Source organism: Vicia villosa, unplaced genomic scaffold, assembly GCF_029867415.1.
Source record: "Vicia villosa cultivar HV-30 ecotype Madison, WI unplaced genomic scaffold, Vvil1.0 ctg.001905F_1_1, whole genome shotgun sequence".
NCBI classification, from domain to species: Eukaryota; Viridiplantae; Streptophyta; class Magnoliopsida; order Fabales; family Fabaceae; genus Vicia; species Vicia villosa.
The window spans coordinates 14,116-39,577 of NW_026705771.1; the positions used below are offsets into that span (position 1 = coordinate 14,116).

The window sequence follows — 25,462 nt, forward strand, 5'->3', positions numbered from 1 at the left end:
GTTTTGTCTCTTTATAAAAATGTAGAAAATAAATTTTAACAGGATACTGCCATATATTTTAGATTTGTAAAATTTGTAAATTTGAAATTTGATAGGGAGCTATCATATATAAATGAAAACGGGGTATTGTCATATATTTATTTGTAAAATTTGAAATTTGACAGCGAGCTGTCATATATTTTAGTTTTGGAAAAATGAGCCAATATTTAAAATAGGTTTAATAAAATTTTAGAATTAACTCATTTGTATTCAACTGAGATTTGTTAACTCATCTAAATTCACGGGTAGATGTAAACGTATCTATGAGATACCAGCGGTAGACTGTTCATTTTAATGTTCATCTTTTAAATTTTTTTTGCTATTGTTTAATATAATTGAAGTTAGAGAATCAGTTGTACGATTTATTTTAAGTACAGATCAATGTTATTAGTCTATATTTGTAACTAGATTAATGTTAACCAATTGAAAAATAAATTCAAACTTTACCAATAATAATTTAATAGACGTGTAATGTGAACTAAAACAGAACACGTGCGATAGTACAAATTTCTTATTGATTTACATTTACAAAGTAACACAAATCTATTCCTATTCTCAAAGATAAAAAAAACTTTACCTTTTCTTAAGCACTAAAGTAAACTTTATCTCAAATCAAATTTAAGATATTAATTAATAACAATAAAATTAAACAAGACAAACCCCTCCACAAACATTGGTCCCCTTACTATCTCATTACTTTTTTCCTTTCCCTCTCCTCTCTCTTGCCTTTTCACACTCAAAATCTCCACTTCTTTTCCCATCTTTTCTGCTAAAAACCCAAAACAACTCAACATTATTGCTATTCCCCTTCACTTTTTCAACATGAATTAGGGTTTCACTTTCACCATTTACCCCCATTGTTACTATCTCCACCTCCACAACAACTTCTTCTCCATCTTCTTCACCAAAATGACTAAACACTTTCTGTTACTATCTCTCATTCTTCACCTTCTATCTGCATCTCTTTCAGTCTCAGCTGCACCATCTACATCTTCACCTGCAAGTAAGTACCACCAACCCATGAATTTTTCATTTCTTCTTTTGCTTCCATTTCTTCAAAGTTCTCATCTTTTCATCATTTGCTTCTTCTTCATTTCAGAACTTTTTTCTGGGCTTATCTCCAATGCTGTCCCTGCTTTTACCAAATGGGTTTGGTCTCTTAAAGCCACCACCAAACCTGGTAAAGAATGTAGATCTTTGCATGCTAGTACAATGAAAGAACCACTTTTTTTATTTTTTATTTTTATTATTAATATTAATTTTTTTTATGTGATTTTGTTGTTTTTTGTGTTTTTGATTGAAGGGGTTTTGAGCAAGTCAATGATGAAATTTGAGAGTGGTTATAATGTGGAGACTGTGTTTGATGGAAGCAAACTTGGAATTGAGCCTTATGCTGTTGAGGTTTTGCATAATGGGGAGCTTCTCATTCTTGATTCTGCTAATAGTAACCTTTATAGAATCTCCTCATCACTGTCCTTGTGTAAGTCTTCAAATGTGGAGAATTAGTGTGTGTTTGGTTCCGCAGTGACAAGAATTGATTTTGAATGAATTGATTCTGGTTAAAAATAATTGAAATGTAAAGTGATTTATGTTTGGATACATTTATGCAAAAGTGAGTTGAACATTAAATTTTCAGTGTAACAATCATGTTCAAACTCAAAACCGTGATTGAGCCATGACGGTTTTGAGATGGTGCATGTGTATGTTTATTCACTTGGGAATATAACCTTCATTGCAATTCTGCAGATAGCAGACCAAAGCTGGTGGCTGGATCTGCTGAAGGATACTCTGGGCATGTTGATGGGAGGCTCAGGGAGGCTCGCATGAACCACCCGAAAGGGATAACTATTGATGACCGAGGAAATATTTATGTTGCAGATACTACAAATATGGCAATTAGGAAAATTAGTGATTCAGGTGCGATCATTTTTGTTGTTCCTCCCTCTAGCTAGTTGCAGTTCAATTGTCTCCATACTAAGTACCTAATTGCTTCATGAAATGTTAGGGGTCACAACAATTGCTGGAGGCAAATGGAGCCGAGGAGGGGGACATGTCGATGGACCAAGTGAAGAAGCTAAATTTTCTGACGACTTTGATGTGGTTTATGTTGGAAGTAGTTGTTCCCTACTTGTTGTAGACAGAGGAAACCAAGCCATCAGGGAGATCCCACTCCACTTTGATGATTGTGCGTATAGATATGGAAGTGATTTCCCTCTTGGTAAACTAAAATCACCCTAACTTTTGTGGAGAAATTTTGTTGAGAGTTTTGATCAGAAATTTAGACTGATTTCCTTCAATCACAGGAATTGCAATGCTTGTTGGGGCTGGCTTCTTTGGCTATATGCTGGCACTGCTGCAGCGTAGGCTCGGTACAATTGTAGAATCTCAGGATGTAAGTGCTTACTTAACCTTGTCTTCTTTCTGTTGATAAGCTATGTAGCACTGACATTTCAGATCAAAGGCGTGTCTGGTGTCTCAAAGGCGTGTCTGGTGTCTGTTGATGCATCAGTGGTGTGTTTGGTGTCTGTGTCCGTGTATGTGCATGTGTTTGTGCTTATTATTACAATCAATAAACATCTCATGCTTTTTGCAGGCTCAGGTTCCGGTAACAGTAATGTCGTCTGTTTCTCCAAGTATGTATCAAAAGCCCTTGAAATCCGTCCGGCCTCCTTTAATTCCGTCAGAATATGAACCCGAAAAGCAGGAAGAGGGTTTCTTTGGATCTCTTGGGAAGCTTCTTTCCAATGCCGGTGTGTCAATGGTGGAGATAATGGGAGGATTATTTCCTGTTTTCAGAAGAAGACCACAGAGATCCCAATACCATAGGGAAACGCTGATCCAACAACCTCAGAAGCTAGTGAATGATTGGCCAGCACAAGAAAGTTTCGTGATTCCTCGCGAAGATGAACCACCGTCTATTGACACAAGGGCCGCAACGCCTCAAAAAACCTATCCTTTCATGTCAAAAGACGCAGAAAAACTTCAACAATTGCGGCAAAGCAAAGCATTCTATAGCGGGTGGGTTGGAGATCAACATCAGCCTCAGCAACAACAGCAACAACAGCAACAACAGCAACAACAACAAAAATATCATCACCGCCATCAGTACCAATCATCGGCCCCTCACACTTTCTACGAGCAGAGTAACGAGACAACAAACGAGGTAGTTTTCGGAGCCGTGCAGGAACAAGAGGGCAAGAAGGAATCTGTGGTCATCACTCCTGTCGAATACGGAGGCTCATTGTACGAACATCGCAATATTCGACCTCGAATGAATTCCATGGGTTATACTTACACTCATAACTACTAAGTATATATAGCTAGGAAGTTTAGAACAAAAATGAAGATTCAATCCATCTTAGATTATAATATGAATTGCTTATTCAGTTTTGCCAAATGTAGATTTATCTGTTGTGTAGTTTAAGCATGTTATAAAACTATCATCATTTTCGATTCGGCGCGCGAATGACTAATTACGATATCTCAAATAAAGCAATCAGAAAGATGTAAGTAGTATGCATATAACTTTCTCAATGTTCTTTAATGAACAAATTTTTCAACTATAGTATAGTTTATTTCACTACAATTTTCATTCCTCGCGTTTACAATCATTGTATATATTCTTGTTCTTCTTCAAAAACTGAATAGCATCCACATTCTTCATAGGCGGTGTCCGAAGCAAAGCCTTCGCCAAACTCGTATGACATGATGGACCCGTTTTGACAACCTTTTCGCAACATTGTTTACTCACATCCTTATCTTGAACTAGTTTGTTAATAACTTCTTCTCCGCAAGCCGATCCTATCTTTTCCACACACGTAGACAAAAACTTCGGGTTCTCAGGTTGGGTAACACGATCGCACTTCTGAAAAACACTGTCGCTTGCGGTAATATAAGGAATCCGATCTACATTTTTCAAGTCCGGGTTGGTTTCTAGAATAAACACAGTCATTCTGATATGACAAGAATAGCCTGTTTGAAGAATCTTGTAACAACAATCTCTAGTGATTGATGTCTTGTTGTGAGAGAAGACTTTGTTGTAGAATTGGGTTCCACAATATTCTCCAATAGTGCTAGCACATTCTGATAAATACTTTTGTTCACGAATGGTGAGTGAAGCTAGTGCTGTAGTGAAAAAGAAAGCTAACAAAACAATACAACTAGATTTTGCCATGAGATTGGAAAATAAGAATGTATTGTGTTGTATGTTTATTTTACTTTTGTTTGATGAAAATGTTCATCTAAGGATTTGGTTTTATAGGGTGATATACTACTAAATTGAGTTTCTTTTTGAGTTTTGTAACTTAGTTTTCATTCATAATGGAGACAATGCATAACATAATAATGTTAAAAACTATGTTGCAACTAACATAGGTTTCTTGGGCTAGTTTTAATGTTAAGAAAAACGTTTTTCATAGAATGATTTTGGTTTAAATGTTTTTTTTTTAGCTTATGGTTTAAGTGTAAGTTGGTCCTATAACTTTTTAAAGTGTTATGGACTAAATCTTTTAATAAAACAAATGTAACAAAATTGATGAAGTATTTAGTGCCATGCCACTAAGAGATATGCAAGTGCAAAATTGATGAAGTAATTTTAGTTAGATAAATAAATAATTAAGTATATTTGGTGTTTTAAAATAATAGAAAGTTAGAGTTAATTGTATATATTTAATTAAGAAATAATTAAAATTTTATTAAATACGTTTTCATAAAAAAAATTAAATTAAGAGAAGTGATAATTTAAAAATATAATCAATTTTTTATTTCATCAAAAAGTAAATAAATAAATAAACTGGAAAGCGATTAGTGTGAATTTTGTTGGAGAATGTTCTAATAAGTTTAGTGTATTATTGAAAGGAGGAGGAAGAGGGAGAAAGGAGGAGGTTTTGGTGGGACAGGGTAATGGTGAGGTGGGTGTTTAGGAGGAGTGTGCTGGAGGGGTGGTTTGGGTGGTTTGTCATGAGGAGTAGGGGTTTTAATGAAGATAATCTCTTTTAATGTTTGTGGGTTAGGTGGGTGGGAGCAGCATAGAGAGGTGAAGAAGTTAATGTTGGAGAAGCGTCTGTGGATATTATGTATTCAGGAATCAAAATTGGAGGTGGTGGATGAATTTCTTTGTCGGTTTTTGTAGGGGGTGATTTAGTAGGCTTTTCTTATAGGCCTTTTGTTGGGGCAGTTGGGGGTATATTGACGTTGTAAGATTTGACGGAGGTGGAGGTTTGGGCAACGAGGAGTGTGAAGCAAGCCTTGATTATTCAAGGTAGGTTTTTAAATAATGGGGTTGAGTTTTCCTTAACAAATGTGTATGCGTCGTGTGATGGTGGGGTGCGTCAGATGTTATAGGACAGTATTGGGGCTGTTATGGCTAATTCTAGTGGAAGTCATTGGTGTGTAGCGGGAGATTTCAATGTTATTCGGCATCTTTGTGAAAGGCGCATTATTGTTCTGGTTGATAGATCAGTGGATTATTCATCTTTTAATAGATTTATTGAAGACAATGCCTTGTTGGATCTACCATTGAGTGGTAGGAGCCTTACTTGATATCGTGGTAATGGTCAGGTCATGAGTCATTTGGATAGGTTCTTGGTCTCTGAAGATTGTTGTGCTACTTAGCCTAATTGTACTCAGTGGGCGCTCCTTAGAGGCTTTTCTGATCATTGTCCGTTAGTGTTTACTATTGATGTTCGTAATTGGGGTCCGCAACCTCAACGTATGTTGAAATGTTGGGCTGACTTACTAGGGTATCATGAGTTTGTGATTGATCACTGGAGGTCTTTTCAGGTGGATGGATGGCGTGGTTATGTTCTGAAGGAAAAGTTTAGGTTAATTAAAGGAAGTTTAAAACGGTGGCATCAACAACATACTCAGAATTTAAAGGGGAGAATTACGAAGGCTAAAGAGCGCATTGACACCTTAGATATGAAATGGGAACAAGTTAGTATATAGGAAGATAAGATGGTAGAGTTACATGAGTTGTCGGCAGATTTGTTTTCTCTGTCCAAGTTGAATTCTAGTATGCAGTGGTAGAAGTCCAGATTGAATTGGTAGAGGGAAGGTGATGTGAACTCTAAATTTTTCATCGGTTTATTTCATCGAGACGAAGGTCTAATTTGATCACTTCCTTATCCGTTAACGGGGGTCTTGTTGAAGGTGTTGGTCCGATTAGGGAAGTCGTTTTTCAACATTTTCAATCGCATTACAAGGTGGTAGAAGGAGATAGTCCTGACATTGATAACTTGGCATTCAAAATGCTTTGTATGGTGGAAGGGGGATGACCTTATCAAGCCTTTCTCAATGGAAGAACTAAAATAGGTGGTGTGGGATTGTGATAGTTATAAGAGTTCAGGGCCAGATGGGTAAGTTTTTGGTTTTTTAAAAGAATTTTGGGATATATTGAAAGATGATTTGTTGAGATTTGTGACGGAGTTTCACCGTAATGGTAAGCTAACTAAAGGTATTAATAGTATATTTAATAATATGATACCTAAAGTTTAGAGTCCTTAGCGGGTTATGGATTTTTGGTCCATTTCGTTGATTGGGTGTCTGTACAAAGTGTTGGCAAAGATTTTAGCTAACAGATTGAGAATGGTAATTGGAGGGATGATATCAGATACTCAATACGCTTTTATTTTTGGTAGACAGATCCAATATGACATTCTTAAAGCTAATGAGGTGGTGGATGATGCTTTGAAGAATAAGAAAGAGTTATTGCTATTCAAAATGGATTTTGAGAAAGCTTATGATTCGGTGGATTGGCAGTATCTGAAAAGGGCGGTGGTGCGAATGTGTTTCCCTGTCTTGTGGGTGAAATGGATTATTGAATGTGTGTCGACTGCTACGACATCAGTTTTAGTGAATGGGAGTCCAACTGATGAGTCTAGGTTGGAAAGGGGTTTTCGGCAGGGTGATCCGTTATCTCGTTTTCTTTTTCTAATCGTGGCAGAGGGTTTCAATGTGTTAATGAATGTTATGGTTAAGGGCGGTATGTTCTCTGATTATAGAGTGGGTTCTGGTGTTGGTTTGCCGATTTCTCACATACAGTTCAAGGATGATACTTTGTTGATGGGTTCCAAGAGTTCAGCAAATGTTAGGGCTCTTAAGGTCGTGTTGCTGTTGTTTGATCTATATCTGGGTTAAATGTTAATTTCAATAAGAGCATGTTGGTAGGGATGAATATTTCTAATTTTGGGTTGATGGAGGCATTTTTGGTGGTAAACTCTAAACTGGGTGTGATTCCGCTTGTGTATTGATAAGTGTCAAAATGATGTTATTTTCACTATTGATTTGTGGTACTTATCGATTCTTTTGTATTGTATTCTTTGAATAAATCCCCCTCTTTTTGTATAATCATGTATAAATAGGATTTAATCGAGTTTTAGTATATTTATGTACCGTTTGATAGTTTTCTATTCATTTTGTAGGTATTGATACGTATTTAGAGCATGAGCAATAAAGTGTCGAAAACACAACTTCAAACGCGCGATTTTGGGCAACTCATCAACGAATAAGGCTCAAAATCAAAGAATAAGAAATCATCAATTTGGTTGATTTTTATTCATTGATAGATAGAAAATTGAATAAGCTTTCTAAAACTTCGAACCGGACGTAAATCAGGGTTACGATTCTCAAGTTATGACAATTTTATTAAAGCTGATTTTTTGTTGACAACGCAGACCACACGATACGTCCTCTCTACATGCGGCGTACGCTCTGCAAACTTCAAAGTGTATAAAAAGGAGAAATACATATTTTTAGGTTATATTACAAAATAATTATTAGAAGTATACTTGGTGGCTAAAAAATAGCTAACAAGCAAACAACTATGGCTCTTTTACTTCTAAGCTTAGTGAAAAGATTTATAGTCAATGACCTAATACTATATTTATTTTAAAATATAATTAGTATAAAAAATTTTAATTTAATTTAATATTCTATTACACAAAAAGGTCTTTATCGTTAAAAATTTAGAAAAAAGTTAACTTGGCTACGTAGCCTGACAGGTAGGTAAGTTGAGTCAACATAAGAAGAGATTTTGTTTTGAGTGGTTAAAATCCCTGCAAAATATTAATAATGTGTAAAAAAATATCAAACACTTTCACCAATGAACATCTTATAAATCAAACAAATATTTGCAACAACCTCAATCTATATAAGATTAACAACTCAGCTCATGTGCATCCTTGAAGTTCCATGAAGAAACAACAGCAATTTCTTGTGTATCTTAACAAAAAGAGTTGGGACACATTAACTATTTTGTTCAACTTCAAAAGGAAATGCTTAAATGAAGTGAAACCAATAACAAAATAAAAAAAACTGTTAAAACTACATTACATCTTACCTACCTACTATGAATCATTTTCTATATCTCTAAGCCTTTGCCGACCTAAGCCAACGACACCTAATGAAACCAAAATAACTTCATAACTTAGAATGTTCAGCTCCTTAATCTATCATACATTTTCAAAAGGGTCACATATTCCCAATTCAAAATCCAACTTTTACACCATAAAGAAAAAAAAAACATTTTTTGACCTGCTTACCAAGTGTCCCTAATTGTCAATTCGTTTATTTTATATAAAAGTAATAAAATATTATTATTTAGAATAAATTCTAACAATTTTTTTTAAATTGTTTTTATTGTACTCAATATTGACTTGAGCGTTAGAGTACTAACCTTGCAAGTCAGCCCATCTCTCATCGCAATCGAAAACACAAGTCCATTGTTACATCTCGCAACCTCTAATATCCGATCAATTTCAGTTCTCTAACGGAACACAAAAGACGTTTGTAGGAAACGAAATATGATTCTAACGTTTTCCATGATTTAATACTCATTTTTCGATTCGGTTGAATCGAAACTCTTGACCTAGGAAATCGAATTTCATGATATCAAACCACAAATTCACTATTTGTGATCTACTCATGTCTGATGTTGAAAATTCAAATTAGTGTTCGTCCAAGGTTGAAAAGAGACAGCTAAAAAGGTCTCTTTCTAATGAGATACTTGTGAATTATGATATGGAAAGGTGATGATGGACCTCTGGGTGTTCGATTGTTTAAATTTTTGAATTTATATATTTCTTAATTCGTTTTACACGTTGTGAATGATCTGGTATTAAAAATTTGAGTCGATGTTTGTTTAGATTTAGAAAGAGCTGATCGAGAAGGGTCCTTTCTAGCGTGAAACTTGTGAATTGTAATCTAGGAAGGTGATTGTAACACCCTTCTAACCCACAAGTAATATTCGCAATATAATACGAATTAAATAAAATACAATCACCAACAAGGGTGTCACATCGTCATAAAAACTTCACACTCAATAGTCCTGCTCCGTAACACGGGTTTTCAACATTTATTTAAACTAAATTTCATTTAGCAACGCAACACAAAACAGATTATCTTGCAGCAAAATCCACAATTTAAAACATCTTTAGTACCCTTCATAACACATCAATTAAACCTCATGGTTCATGATTTATAACTTAAACATCAACATTGAAATCCTTTGAAAGGTAATTCATCAAAATGCAATTCAAATTCAAATTGTCAGTAAACATAATAGTTCTAAAACATAACGGCCCGGTCCCCAATGTTACGTATCAGAGCAAGACTCTCTTCAATCTAAACAAACGGTAAAAAGACGCCATGAAGCTATCCTCCAACTCCAACGGACTACTCATGATTACATGCGCGTTATCCACGTGGAGGCAACATTTAAACAGAAAGGATGAGTATTTCATAATCATTATGTAAGACATAAGGAATAGATATAGTAGTGGTATACAAATAACCAATCACATATATGTCGATACGACATATCCATCATATACGCATACTTACCCACACCTGCACATCACCTCTTATTCACAACATCACCTCATGATTCAATCACAATTATCACTTAAGTATTTCACATCACAAATAATCAAGCATCATCAATTCACACAATATCACAATAATGTGATGCAACAACAATGAACTCATGCATGTGGTACCAATTCGTCACTGATGACTCGGTCATCATTATCCAAAGATCCCCACCATAGGACCGATGCTCGCTTGGAATCGAAGCACATCACAAGATTGTACTCAATTCGCACAATGGGATTAAGGGTCGTCACTAGACCAATGTCCTACAAACATCACTGGACTTTCGTCCTATAAATATGCTATGAATGCATGATGCTCAACGTCACAAAAATCAACGATCACGGCTAGTCAAAATAGCATCATCATTCATGTATTCATCAAAGTCATGTCATATTTCAAACATATAAGCTTCACAACATCTTTGTCAACTCAACACACAAACATCAATTAATCACGTTATCAATCAACACAACAACCTTCACCAAAATCAAGTATAGAACACAAGAATTCACAAAACCAAGTTACATACAAAATGCCTTCTAAACCTACCTAAATGTGCACAATAAATTCCAGAAAATTCTCAGAAATTATAATAAAATATAAGCTTCCCTATTATGAAATTATTTTTCAAAAATATTAATTTTCGATCCATGAATTCGCGCTAAGCGCCCCCTGTACCGCGCTAAGTGTAACACCCTATTTTCCCCATCGATAATTAAATGATAATCAGAGTAATTAAAATTCCAAATCACTATCAAATATGATGCTACATCATCAACATCATAAATTTGCTCAACATTTAAATAAAAGATATGTAACACATATATTCTGATGAACTGACATCGCAATCATCGCATTATTCAACTTCACTTTATTAATGCAACGGAAATAAATCACACCAAATAATCACCATCTTCAACAACTCAAAATGCCAACGTCACAACATTTCCAAAAAGGAGTTTATAACACTCTCAAAATCTTTTGAAATGATTATAACAAAAATAAAAAACAAGCGTTCATCCCCGGTGTTACGTATCAGAGCAAGACCCGACTCAATCTACGCAATACTATGCACCACTTTGTACCTCAGTAACTCTAATCTTTGTCATCTGCGTGTTATCCACGTGAAGGTAACATTCAAACAAAAAGGGTGAGATACCATAACAATATAAACGAAAATATGATAAAGAGCAGATAAAATATGATATGCATGATTATAATATTCATACTTCCTGTATCACAACCAACAGACATCACATCTTCAGCAATTCACACTTCACAATCACACCATTACATCCTGTTTCATCAAAAACATTACACAAATGCAATGAGACCGACTTCACTGACTCTGTGCATGTGGTACCATATCACATCGCTGCTTGCGATAAGAGGCCACATCACTTTTGTCATAATAAGCCACATCGCTTTTGCCATAATAGAATCAAAAGCTTCTTGTCAAAAAAAAATCCCAAGTTAATCCGACCTAAGATGTAATTAATGCTTACATAAGGAACCTTCGAGAATTGCCTAGCTTTCAAATTTCCTAATTTTGAGATTTTGGCCTAGTCCCCTCATTGTTATTCATCTTCTTTTTTTAATGATCATTTGGGCCAAGCCCCTTTTTGCTAAAAAAATCATTATTATTTAATTTGTAAAAGTTGAAATGTCGAATTAAAAATTTGAAATGATTTCTTAAAATAGTTTTTTGAATAAAAGAAATGACTTTTTTAAAAAATGGTTTGTAAGAAAACAATGGTTTTCTAGCGGGTTTCGAATCTAAGATCTTGAGAGGAGCACACTCTCAAGCATTTCACCGCTAGACGACACACATGTGTATATTTTATTATTAGCATCAAATAGATTTTAAAATATATAAATCAATTGTGTCAATTTTTAAATAAATAATTTGTCTCACTTCATTTATTATTTTATGAGAAAATTATAAAAATAAAAAATTTCTTTATTGCACAATATTTATCTCACATCTAATAGTTTTAAAAATAATAAATGAATTTTTGTTTAATTATTTATATCATCTATTAATTAATGTATTTTCAATTTTATAAATATAAATTAGAATATATCATCTTAGAAGTGGTGCACTAACAGTAAAAAGTAAAGAAAAAAAAATTATATTAAGAAATTTAAAAGTAAAAACCATTTTAAAATAAATTTATTTTATAAAATGTGATAATTATAATAAAATAGTAGAATGTAGCAAAAATATAAAATCAACGATTTTTAAAATATTAGTATTTTTTTTCCATTATGATAATAGGGTAATGCTAATGTGTGTCCTAAGAGCACATGTTAAGAACCAAATGTAAAAATGTTTTTTTTGGAAATTGTGCACTATTTTTATTAAATATTTAAAATTAATTAATTTATTTATTTTTTCAATACAAAGTTTCTATTCGTAAGTTTCTTAACATATGCCTTTAGGCACATATTAGCATTACCCATTATTATATAACTAGTGTCTTACCCGTGCGTCGCACGGGTACCCGTCGTTTCCGCGCATTTGGGTTTAGAAAAATCAGAAATGTTAGGAAAAAATTATAAATTAGATTAGAGGTTATCATAAAGAAAAATGGTGTGTGGAAAATAGAAGTTATTTTTAAAGTGTTGGGCTTAAATGTTTGTAAGAATATGTTGGGCCTAATTTGATAAGTCAATTTAATAATATTTTACTGCATTGCACGCGTACCCGTCGTTTTCGCGTATTTTGGTTGAGAGAAATTAGAGGTGTTAGTAAAAGATTAAAAGTTAGGCCAGAGATTAATATAATGAAAAAATATGAGTGAAAAACATAAATTATTTTTGAATAGTTTGGGGTAAAATATTTTTCAAAGTATGTTATCTAATGGTATAACCTAATAGGTTGGGCCTAAGTTGGTAACCTAATATTTTAATGTTAGTTAATATATTGAGATTAATAGGCTTAAAAAATTAATATTATTAATATTTAATTATATAGCATAATTGTATAATGTGTAACCGTTGGTTGTTTCATAAAGTTAGGAGGTGTTCCCGTTGGTAACTTCATGTTCCCGTTAGTATTGAGTAATTTTGAAGGTGTTCCTGTTGGTCACTTCATTTTAGAAGATGCCACATATAAATATGAGTGATGTGTTATTTTATCAGTATGCAATAAAAATTGGAAGATCAATTATTTGGCTTAAATTATTTCTGTTTTATCAGTAATTTACTATTTCCGTTAATATTTATTATTTTGATCAGTAATTTCATGTTTCCGTTAATATTCAAAATTTTGATCATTAACTTCATGTTTTTCGTTAATATATAATCACTTGATCAATAAAATCATGTTACCGTTATTTTTTTAAAATAAATTGAAAAAAAACTTATATTAAAAATATTAAAAGAAAATAAAACAAATAGGTATGTTGATAAGAGTCAATTTGTTGAATATTTTACATTATTACTTTATGTGAAGTTCTATTCAAAATGTCATTTTCTCAGCATGACTCAAAACATACATTTTATGTCGTTAAAATAGATTTAAATTCATTAGGATCATGATGCTAGACTGGTGAATCTCAAAAGCATGCTATGGATCAATTAAATATATGTGCTGTATAGACATGTAGAGCAATTTTCTTCAAATAGAAAATTGAAGTAATTATATGAAAATGTTTTTTATATTCGATCTCTGCCTATAATTGAACTAATTAGTCTGAAATAATTATTAAATATATTTTATTCTTTTAATGAAAAACTATTGATACTCTATCATACTTTAACTTAAGTTTTTGTGAATTTCTTAAATAATAATTTATAAATCGACTAAAATGATTGAGTCTCCTACGGTTCAGGATAAGATTTTTATAATAAAATAAAATTTAAATTCGTATTAGTTAAGTTTTTCTAATAAAACTAATATAAAATAACATTGAATCAATTAATATCGCCACTATACAAACATGATAACAAAATCCAATGGATAAACATCAAACCAAACTACATGGTGGGTGAGATAGATGAAAATTTCATGCAAATGGGTTATGAGCAATTGAAAAAATTACATATAACTATCCAAATAAAAAATTATTTAAATCCTTTAAGAAAATGATTTGCTTAAAGAAATCCCAACCTTGTGTGCTTCATAAGTTTTACAATAAAAACTTACTATTAACTACTATGTAAAACAAAAATGTTCAACATCCAGATAAAGTTGGAGTATAAAAAAAACGGCAGTCATCATTATTTACGAAAACAGTAAATATAATATAAATATAAATCATTTAAAAAACATATACATATTTAAAAATATTGATTCACATCATATAGGCAGTCATGTTGTTAGTGACAACGACGCACATAATAATATTTTCTCAACTCACCAATCAGTTTTTGGACTTCCACTGTCTCATACTCCAACCTTTTATTCTCTCTCACCATCATCTCTCAACCTCTTTATAAACCTCTTCCCACAACATTCTTTCTCCCTCACCATACTACACATATCCTTCCCCTTTATTACAAATTCTTTCCACTCACCTAACTATACAAAAGTATTATATTCTGTTATCTTATTCTCAAACAGCACCATGGACATGGACACATTCTCCAAACTTAGTGGTTCACCTCCACATCATGTTGGTTACACCGAAGGCGGTCAATTGGCTGAAGCAGTTCTCTCTGCATCATCATACAGAAACATAATGGTTGTTTACAGGAAAACCACAAACACACTTTCAACTTCTGAGTTAAAACTGGAGAAGCAAAAGGAGACTTATTTGAGTTTAAACGTCGACGTCGGTGGCTTATCACACTTCAGCGTGCATTAACAAATAATCATTTAGTTTGTATATTTTTGGTGACCTTTGATTGATTACAGATACAGAAGGGTAATTTAAGAGCTTATATAAGCAAAAGGGATGCATTAAATACACCACCTAATATTCTCACAAAGCATTGGTGGTCCGTTCTGGTGCCAATTGCTCCATTTTCCACCGTCAATTCTACCATGACTGTAACATCTATAGAACTCTCGAGTGCATACTTGGTAACATCATAACAGTTCTTCTTAATTGCAACATCTTAGTTAGAAAACCAAGGGTTCTCTTATTGTGTGTATATATAGATACTTATCACTTTGAAGCTTAGTGTATAAGTTTAAATAGTAATAATGTGTCAATATTTGGGTATCAGGTGTGTTGCAAGCTATAAATATATAAAAAGGAAAATTAAATATAGTAAAATCCACTATATGAATTAGACAAATGATTTCCTTCAGTAATGCCAATTAACCTAAAATAGAAGCAACTTGCCAAGATATTATCACCTAATTTAAGATAGAGGCACATTCATCATAAATAGCAACCCAATCCCCTCTTTGCACCATCCAAATTTGGATCAATTTTTTGAAGATATTCAGCAATAACCTGAAATTAAAGAAAGGATCAAGTATCAACATTATATGCACTGGTATAGAATCTTCAAAATATGGAGATCCTTGTACGAAAATTCCCTCTCACGGTACTGGAGGAGATTCGTCAGAAGAGGAACAACCTCCATTACAAAATCAGCTGCATCTGAACAAAGCTTCTTCACATCTTAGCAGCAGTAGACAAAGCAACACGCTGAAACATAAAATTTTGTCAATATATGCTTCTTAGCTGAAGTGCCTATCACCTAACGATGAGCTTGCTGCTATTGCCGTAAAAATACCTAAGGCTATATAGCGACCGTCACTTTTAACAGCATACGCAACCATATAATGTATAAGACGATGTTCATATCATACCTAACAATCAAGAATGTGAATTGCCAATTTACTTACAAAAGAAAAGATCTTAAAACAGAATGCTAATAAACTACTTTTTGTGTTTGAGTCTCCCAAGGCCACTGCACAAAGCAATGCCAATGGATGTAGGATCTTATTCAAATCTAATGTCTCTGCAATCGACTACCCTGCAATGGCTATAGGGTAGTATTGGTTCCATGTCACAATTCTATTATAAAAGTTCAATATTAGAATTATATAACCTTGTGTGGGTTAATTTTAATTCAGATAATAACCTTGTATATATAATTTACATTAACATTGAAGCTTTAGCTTTTCCTTTTTCATTTCTAATGTCGAAAAATAGCTGAACGAATGTATGTATCAGGCTGTCTAGACACTGACCTGCACGAAGCAACATAGAACAAATGCACACATCAGTTTATGTATATGAGATAGACAGGAAATGTTTCTTCAATCATTTCAATTTTAAATGATTATGTGATATAAGGTTATACTCATAAGATGCATTAAACGTCAAAATCCAAGGTCAAAGCTTGGGAATGCTTCACTTTCACGCGAAAAATCCTCCGCACTCTCTCCTTCAATGGAAATGGGGCAAGAAGAATGAACATCCGAACTTGATATTAATAAGTCAAAATCTGCCTCCTTAATACTTTGCTGGGCTTCCTTGTGTGAGATGGATTACATATACAATTTCAAAACCATTTAAACAAATCTTAGATGACAGATGATTTTGCAGTGTATAGAAAACAAACAAAATTCATGGAGAAAAAGTATTTTTCTACGGTTTCCAAGCAACGCCTAAGAAAAGTTATCAACCATATGGACAGTACGAAACTAATGCCATAGAAATCACATGAACGATCTGCATTCTTGACCACTATTATCGGTTACCATGCTCCTAATTGTACTCTTGGCCTTTTTAAAAAATCCCAACCAATCCTCTAAGACCAAAAGTTAATATTTTCAATGATATTAAATGGCCCCTAGACAAAATGTAGAGAGAAAATGAGAGTAGACCTGGTGTGACACTTTGACATTCTCCCCACACTGGAAACCACCACCAGATGTTGCTGCAGAACCCAAATTAAGTAGTGTCAACTGTGTGCTACTAACATCTTAAAAGTCAAAACAAAGAACAACTACTAAGATTTTCCTAAAACAAAAATAAAAGAGCAAGAAATCTAAAATATCCATCATGAATTGCCTTTGGTAGGTTTAATATCAGGAGATTTCATAGTCTCCATTGATTCACTATCCAAAATATTTCGATATGACTTATTCGGAGACCGTCCACCTATATAAATCCAACACATTCACGTTATTCTGATCTAATATGGCCAATGCGGATGAAGACGCAATTATGGTCGTATTGCATCCGAAATTGCCGACCGAGAATTGAGGAATTTCCACTCCCAAATTACAATCATAACAAATTTCAAACCAAAAACTAATATCAGATTAGTATTACACACAAATCTATTACCTGTTGAATTCTGTCACCAACATCTTCTTGAAGACACTTTTTCCCATTTTGCTCAGTAAAATGAAAAACTAAAAATCATCAACAGAAAAACTGAAATGCCAACCTTGTGATGTTATTGAATGCAACTGCCCCTATATACTTCCTCATCAATTTAAAAATAAAAAGTTTTAGATTAGTATGTGGAATATTGACATCTATCTTGGTAGCATTAACTTGAAAGCATGACAACAGTTTTAGAGATAGAGGGAGAGGGTGTGTGTTACCCTGCCAATGCAAGCTCCCAGGTAGACAGCGTATAAAACAACTTCCCAGCATTCAAAATATCTAAAATCTTTTCCAGTTTGGTTGTACCAGCAAATGCTTTTGACAGATCTGCTATCATCAGATGATTTAAAACGTGAGAGGAACATTTTCTAACTAAAAGTTAGAATAAGAAAACATCACATAGAAGTTGCAAGTTTATTAGCCATCATAGCACCCGCCAATTCGGCATAAGTGGCATTGGTTATACCAATATTTGCTACAAAACAATAAGAGTGACATTGTAACACCTCAATATAAATGGTTTCAAACATACAATACAAATTTTAAGCACATCCAAAATTTATTCCTCAAACATCTCTAGGAAAATACAATCAAATTCAGGCACGGAAGTTCCAAAACAAACCTGAACTGCAGCCCTATAGAAGAGCTCCTCTCCCACTGAACTTGCAGCAACCATCATTATAAACTGTGAATTAAAATCAATCATATCAATCTCATTGGTTGCAATGGATCGACAATAATTCAATATACAAAGGGTACTAAGTTACATCAAACTACCTACCTGCAAAGGGGACATCTTCAAGAATGACCCCACCTTCTGCTTTCAATGATTCCAAAAACTGATTTGTCTTTTGAGATTTACCAAGCTTTATACCAAACCCTTTGATGGAGCAGCGGCAGATGCAGTCGGACAACCTAAAGGAAGAATAGAGAACACATTAGATGAATAGAGAACACAACTCACCTGGTTGATTCATACCCTCACTAAGGGCAACCTCTGCTAATTGAGAGTTTCATCTTCATTGTGATGAAATTCCAATTTCGCATTGAGTTATTTTGAACCCGTCCCTTCAACAATCAAGGAAAAGTTGAGCAAAAATCAGAATCAAACATACTTCAGAAGGAGAAAGGGAATAACAAAAAACATAAATAAGTACCTGTAAAATTCACTCGAATTATTGTTGCTCTGCTTTATTGTGTTTGAACCTAAATAAAATTGAATTGTGCATCTGATTGATTCTTGCTGTATTCTGTGGTTGATATTTTCACTGTGATTTTTAATTAAATCTATTAGCAATAAGAAAAATAAACCATAGCTCAGTAAATAGATCAAAATATAAGTCCAGAACCACTGTTTGAACAATCGAAACCGATACACACCTATCTCATCGGTTCCACCATTAACACAACAATTTGAGTGATAAGAAAAAAAGATAAACATCGTACCTCGATTTTGTGCTCCCATAACAGACCGGTATTTTCTTCAAATCTCTTTCGTGTTTTGGGTTGGATGCGCCATGTATCAAGATTTGTCTACAGATCAAGCTTTTCTATTGACATCGAGAACCAATTGAAAATAAAAAAACGTACATCAATTGTTCATTGAGATCACCTAGATATAGAATTCATTACCTCATTATTACTACTCCTTTTTGGTTTTGCAATTTTTGGTGTCCCTATTAAAACAAAAGAACATTTGAGACACTAACAACAAAAAGTACAGTAACAAAATTCATTCAACAATTCAATTGTCCATCTTTTTGTTATATACCTTCAAAGCTCTTTTCAAGGCTTCCAATTCTCTTGAACAGTTGAGCCAAAATTCATTCAAAAATCTCTTATGAAATCCTATGAAAGAAAAGAATATTTTCTATGAAAGTAGACGACATTATCACTGTCAGATTCGTAATCATGCATAGATAGAAACACCATGAAAAAATGAATGTCTATTTAGATTGACTTATCCGAGCTTATTCATTGACATAAGTACTTGTGAGATTATTTCAAATCAGTATAAGTTATACAATAAAACCATAAAAAAGAGACTTTGTTGATGAAGCTTTCATGTTCTTCAGCGTCTTTTGCGATATTAGCCAGAACCGCAAAGAACAAATTCAGTATTAAAAAACAAATTCAAGTTAAAGTTCTTTTAAATGTTAGTATTAAAGATTATAACATAACAAAAGAATCAACTTGGTCACTCCACCGCAAAGCAAGTTGTTCGTTGAAATTGGAATGCATAAGCACATCAAATAGTCTTATCTTTAGAGAGCACACAAACCAAACTATTTCCTCAACAGGGAGTGATGGATTAAAAAGAAGACATCAGGTTTGTTAATCCCTCAAAAACGTCAATTTTAAATATATTTCATTCAAGGAATCATACCTCAAAATAGAGTATATAAGCATTTCAAGGATCATACCTCAAAATAGATTGCTTTATCAGTAAGAGTGAGTTTTCCATGCCATGCCATACTATTCTCCCATTTCAAAACATGCTGTTTATTGTGGGCACCAATGCAGAAGATTTTCTCCTCTGCAAATTGAGGACACTCTGGATTCTGATACGACCTAAGAGCATTTGAATTTGAGATTCCAAAATGCAATAGTTCTCCTTCCCAATTTCTTTTGTGATCCTTAACAGTTCCATGTTTGTTCTGAGTTGAGGATTATCCTCATGACAAATAACATTGTAAACAGCTTATAACGAATAACACTTGGATTAAACATAAAATTCAAATCATTAAGACCTTCAACCGCTGTAACACACAACTCCGATAGATCCATATCCAACAACAAATACAGAGAACAAAGAAATACATAAACTCACCAGGAAGATTAACAGTGTAGCTTAAAACACTATAATGAAATCAACCCATGATTGAAACGCATGATTGAAAAGACTGTATAGTGAAATGATGAAACTACAACATTGCTTATCATAATTACTCAAGAATTTAACAGAGGAGTTAGAAAGCATTACATCATAGAAGTAAAAGGAAGTGAGAATCGGAAGCGAAAATCAAGATTGAACGCTTACCTGAGTTTTTGTTTCCGGAGTTCTCATCGTTTCGTCTTGGATTTGTATCGTAGTGTGAAATTATGCAGAACCTTAGATAGCGTCTGAGCCCCTTCCAAACGAATAATTTCACCAATGAGATTATCACGACCAACACGCACCAATTCATACATAACAGCCTCATTCATACTATCTGCCACCACGACAGGTCCAGATACCTGTTCATTCCGCAAAATTCAACTGATAAAAAAACACATCAGTAAGAAGATTTATCACATTCAAATCATCAATCAAATCAGTATCAACAAATCACAACAATAGCAATCAAATAAACCAATTGAACGGCAAAATAACTGAACAAATAAACAGCAGAAAAGGAGGAATAATTGATGAACAATTGTTAGTCCTAAACCAAAACACAAATTAAACGATGTAATTGATGAATCGAAGGAAGAATAAGCGAAATTCAGAATACATAAAATAGTGTGTAACGATCTATCGATTGATAATACATAAATCTATGACGGATAAGAAAGTTGAGAGAAAGAAGAAAGAGGAATGAGAAAGCTTCAAAGGAGAGCAGAATCGAATCTTTGGAAATGAATCGGAACAGAAAAAGCGAGCAGTTTGTCGGAGAAGGAGAGTGGAGCGCTGCCGTTTTGGTTGGAGAGGGAGGAAGGAGACTCGTTCGGAAAGATGGAGAGACCGAGTGTGAAAGAAAAAAATCATGTGGAAACCGTTTCGGTAGAAGAGGAGAAATCCTTTTGGAAGAGAAAGAGAATAGTTAGTAAGTACAATGTGAGAAGTGTAACTGCCAAAGTTGATGTGGATTTTTGAGGGAACAGATGCTGATGTGGATAGGCTAAGAATTGCTCAAATGGTAGACTTTTCTTATATGATAGATATAGGTACCTGAATGATATGTTAAAGTAGTATAAAATTTTACTATTAAAAAATGGGAAAAGCTAACGTGTGCCCTAAGGGCACAAGATAATGAGATATTTATAGAAATATTTTCTTAGAACGCGTGCATTCAATGTATCGAAACTTTAAATATGACTTTATTGCATTTAATTACATTTAACTTTTTCTAATTATAGTATCTTTAACATGTACCCTAAGGGCACATGTTAGCAAGACCCTTAAAAAATAACAATCACATAAAAAAACATCCATTTTATATTCAAGACAAGATGCTAATTAGATCATTAAGCATTAATTTTCTCATGAGCCAAACGACAAAACGGTTCATTATAACATTGAAAACATGCACATCTGTTTTGAAAATACAATAAAATAATAGAATGGAGACCGCCGTTGTCTATGGGTCTGTTTTGAATGGAATGGAGACCGAAATACCCTCACCCATAATGTCTACACAGGAATGTACTAGAAACTGTACAAGAATATTCTGACGTAAAACGGCGGAAGTCTCGCGTAACATCCTTGTACAACAAGTTGCTTAGTGCTTAAGGCTCGTTTACTCGGTTTCTCAGCAGTGCAAAACATTTATTTTGGATCCCACGTTTTCTCTTTTAACTTTACCTCTATTAAATAACTTGAATTTATATAGAGGCTTTATATAAATTCTAAGTTATTTAGTGTTCTTCCACTAACCAAACCATATACGTTACTCATGATGAAGAGACAAAGAGAAAAAGAGAGCATGGAACACCAAAAGAACAAAACATATTTTCAAGATCAGTTTGAGTGCAAAACATGCAACCGAAAATTCTCATCTTTTCAAGCACTTGGTGGTCACAGGACAAGTCACAAGAAACTCAAACTTGAAGGAGATGAAACAGTACTCAAAGGGTATGATCATACAAATAAGCAACCAAAAATGCATAAGTGTTCAATTTGTGGACAAGAATTCAAATTGGGTCAAGCTTTGGGTGGACATATGAGAAGGCATAGAATTAATAATGAAGGGTTTTCCTTATCTTGTATGAATTATCAAGTGATAGCAAAATCTTCTCCTGTTTTGAAAAGATCGAATAGTAAAAGTAAAAGGGTGATGTGTTTAGAATTGGACTTGAATTTGACACCTTTAGAAAATGACTTGAAGTTCTTGTTTGGAAATAAGGCGCCTCAAGTAGATCACTCTTTATTTTGATTTTAGTATCTCACTTTTTTTTTGTTGATATTTTTATATGTAAGAACATTTATGGATTAATTTATTAAGTATTTGTCTTCTCTTTTTTCTCCCAATTAAAATTTTGTTATATAAATATATAATTCTATTGCGTGGTTGTTTCACTCTTACATATGTTAATCTATTTATCGGGTCAAGTTACTGTGCATAGAGAATAATCTATGCACCATGCATAGAATAATCTCTGCCCTTGGATCAACATTTTAATCTAACGGTGTATATTAGGCATATATAAGATATTTGCTAAAGAGGAAACCTAATTTCATTCTCTCGCTCTCTCTCGATTTTGGGGCTTCGGATTCTCTCTCTCTCGCCGCCGCCACCACCACCATCGCACTCTCTCTCTCTCGCCGCCACCACCACCACCATCGCACTCTCTCTCTCTCTCGCCGCCGCCACCACCATCGCAGCACCTTCACCATCATCATCTAGGTAAGATTAAAACTTTCTTCCGATTAGGTCACGATTTTGTTTCAATTTGTGTTTTAGTTACTACGATTGGGTTAGATTAGGTCACGATTTTGCTATATTTGAGTAATATGTATGAAATAGAGTAATATGTATTGAGTAATGAGTGGTCTACTATGAGCACTATATGTAACTTGCTGAGTTATTGATAGACTGATTTGAGTAATATGTATGAAATAGAGTAATATGTATTGAGTAATGAGTGGTCTACTATGAGCACTATATGTAACTTGCTGAGTTATTGATAGACTGATTTGAGTAATATGTATGAAATAGAGTAATATGTATTGAGTAATGAGTGGTCTACTATGAGCACTATATGTAACTTGCTGAGTTATTGATAGACTGATTTGAGTAATATGTATGAAATAGAGTAATATGTATTGAGTAATGAGTGGTCTACTATGAGCACTATATGTAACTTGCTGAGTTATTGATAGACTGATTTGAGTAATATGTATGAAATAGAGTAATATGTATTGAGTAATGAGTGGTCTACTATGAGCACAAATTGTTGGAACACTTTTTGGCTCATTTTGTTTACCCAGTTGTTAATATGCACGATATGATGCTTTACACTTTTTTTTTACCTGATGGCTTTTCTTCAGTAATAGCGCTTAAAAAATCTTTTAGGTATCACTCCTGAAACTTGTATTCAAATCAATTTTGTTATGGCTTTGTTTTGTACTTTGTATAGATTTAAGCAGACAGTCTATTTCCGCCAATAGAACCCATGACAACAATACATGGCAAAAACCTCACACTGTGCATTCAATCACCCTATACAAGCAATAAACCTAATTGTACAAAATCTAGAACACATATTTTGGACTTCCTGCCTTGTTGTGACTGGATTCAAATAGTAGAACCAGTCACTTGTAAATGTAGGGTGTAAGACTCTTAACAATAGAACCATAATAGGTCTAAAGCTTCTCTAGCCCAGTAAGGTGTAATTATTTTGATGGAACAATTAGACTAATAAAACTGCTAATTTAACAAGGAAACGTGGTTAAGCACAATCACAAACTGTCATTTACTTTTTTATGATTCTTACATGAAACACCTTCGTCGGTGATATCAGCCATCTTACATGAGTGAGACATTATCTTCACAGTAAGTTTGTCCATTATGAGTACCTACAGATAAGCAAACCATGAATCAGCATAAGATTGTAATCAATAAACCAGTCCCTCAAATGCAGCATGTCTTTAAGTTTTGATTTAAATTCGGATTAGCTATCTATTTTTCAAGTAATACTTGTTGCTGCTGATAATACTTGTTCTTCTCCCATAATACTTGTTGAGTAATATGTTGTGATAATCTTTTTTACTCAAGTAATTGTGACAACTTAATAATTCATGTTGAGTTACACAATAAACTGTTGAGTTACTCAAGAAAAGTAATGACACGTGTGAAGTAATTACATATGTTTTTTTTATCGTTTGACACGTGTTAGATAGTTTTATTTATGTGTCTTGTTCTCATATGTGTGTATAATCTGAAACTTTCGGAACAGAATAGCATGCTTCAAATAGATAAATTGTTAACAAATGCTTGTATATTTTTATTTTTTCTTTGTGAATCTAGAATAGCATGCTGTATTTGAATTTGAGTGAGCAATTCTACATAAGTATCTAGGATTGTAGTATGACATCTTAGTATGACATCTTATTGTAGTATGTTCTGTTCCTTGCTTATTGAGTAATATGTTGTATGGATAGATATGAGAACAAGATCTGCGGCACGAATTGATAACAATGACCATTCTGATGATTTTGTTACAATCATAGAGGAAGACGTAAATGATCGTACTGCTGCAGTTGGGACTGAAGAGGAAGAGGATGGATTTGCTGACATGAGAAATAAGAAAAGCAAAAAAACTTCATCAAGGATATTGCATAGAAGTAAGTATTTGAATAATGTGTTTTTGGATTTGAGTAATATGTTGTTAATATTTATGTTTAGAATAGTCATATCATAAATTTTTTTGGGAGGCCCTGCCGTACTACGTATTAGAACATCTTAGTTGCGAATACGTATCTGACAATAGCGGGGCTGCTGTAGTTTTTGAATTATGCAAACAACTAGGTCCAGAAACAGTGACAGAGTTATCAACTTTGCACTTGTCTGTTGGTAATCAAACACAGGATCTTCAAAGTAATCTTGTATTAGAACATCTAAGGGGCTATTCATGTCAGCTTCATAAGTACATTGTGACTCATTCACAAGGAAAAACAGTTTTTGAAGGAAACGTGTTAACAAGTAATTCCTGTGTGTGTACTTCTTTCTTGAACTATAACCAAAAATATGGAACAAAGCTAGTAGTAATTTTTTGGATTTGAGTAATATGTTGTTTATATTGAGTAATCTGTTTTTGGATTTGAGTAATATGTTGTTAATATTGAGTAATCTGTTTTTGGATTTGAGTAATATGTTATTAATATTGAGTAATCTGTTTTTGGATTTGAGTAATATTCTGTTCCTTGCTTTCAGTTCTTGTTATTGAGTAATATGTTGTATGGACAGATATGAGAACAAGATCTGCGGCACGAATTGACCATTCAGAAGATGTTGAGACAACAGAAGAGGAAGACTTAAATGATCATA

General features: G+C 33.5%; 3 protein-coding genes and 2 long non-coding RNA genes across 5 annotated transcripts; 2 read left to right on the forward strand and 3 right to left on the reverse strand.

Annotated features, from left to right (window-relative positions):
• Positions 1–141: 141 nt before the first annotated feature.
• Positions 142–3,625, forward strand: LOC131637063 (uncharacterized). The gene is made up of 7 exons (XM_058907627.1): positions 142–1,042; positions 1,139–1,219; positions 1,343–1,519; positions 1,786–1,956; positions 2,045–2,257; positions 2,343–2,431; positions 2,633–3,625. The coding sequence occupies exons 1-7, from the start codon at positions 949–951 to the stop codon at positions 3,347–3,349; spliced, it is 1,542 nt and encodes a 513-aa protein (XP_058763610.1). The 5' UTR covers positions 142–948; the 3' UTR covers positions 3,350–3,625.
• Positions 3,569–4,244, reverse strand: LOC131637064 (uncharacterized). Its single transcript, XM_058907628.1, has one exon. It carries the CDS (start codon positions 4,211–4,213, stop codon positions 3,629–3,631), a length of 585 nt encoding a protein of 194 aa, XP_058763611.1. The 5' UTR covers positions 4,214–4,244; the 3' UTR covers positions 3,569–3,628.
• A 10,923-nt stretch (positions 4,245–15,167) lies between these two features.
• Positions 15,168–18,269, reverse strand: LOC131637069 (uncharacterized). The gene is made up of 6 exons (XR_009294264.1): positions 17,995–18,269; positions 17,836–17,898; positions 17,169–17,540; positions 16,177–16,755; positions 15,445–16,063; positions 15,168–15,317 (listed from the first exon to the last, which is right to left on the reverse strand). It is a non-coding gene; the product is annotated as an uncharacterized LOC131637069 (long non-coding RNA).
• Positions 18,270–18,366: 97 nt separating this feature from the next.
• On the reverse strand, positions 18,367–19,268 carry LOC131637072 (uncharacterized). Its single transcript, XR_009294265.1, has 4 exons — positions 18,985–19,268; positions 18,846–18,889; positions 18,660–18,746; positions 18,367–18,481 (listed from the first exon to the last, which is right to left on the reverse strand). It is a non-coding gene; the product is annotated as an uncharacterized LOC131637072 (long non-coding RNA).
• Positions 19,269–21,868: 2,600 nt separating this feature from the next.
• On the forward strand, positions 21,869–22,348 carry LOC131637065 (zinc finger protein ZAT11-like). Its single transcript, XM_058907629.1, has one exon. It carries the CDS (start codon positions 21,869–21,871, stop codon positions 22,346–22,348), a length of 480 nt encoding a protein of 159 aa, XP_058763612.1.
• Positions 22,349–25,462: the final 3,114 nt, after the last annotated feature.

Bases quoted from the DNA above. Each gene is read 5' to 3' on its own strand.
- LOC131637063 (XM_058907627.1), top strand. From the start codon at position 949: ATGACTAAACACTTTCTGTTACTATCTCTCATTCTTCACCTTCTATCT. The intron at 1,043-1,138 runs GTAAGTACCACC...TCTTCATTTCAG, and splicing joins ATCTACATCTTCACCTGCAA to AACTTTTTTCTGGGCTTATC. The intron at 1,957-2,044 runs GTGCGATCATTT...ATGAAATGTTAG, and splicing joins TAGGAAAATTAGTGATTCAG to GGGTCACAACAATTGCTGGA.
- LOC131637064 (XM_058907628.1), bottom strand. From the start codon at position 4,213: ATGGCAAAATCTAGTTGTATTGTTTTGTTAGCTTTCTTTTTCACTACA.
- LOC131637065 (XM_058907629.1), top strand. From the start codon at position 21,869: ATGATGAAGAGACAAAGAGAAAAAGAGAGCATGGAACACCAAAAGAAC.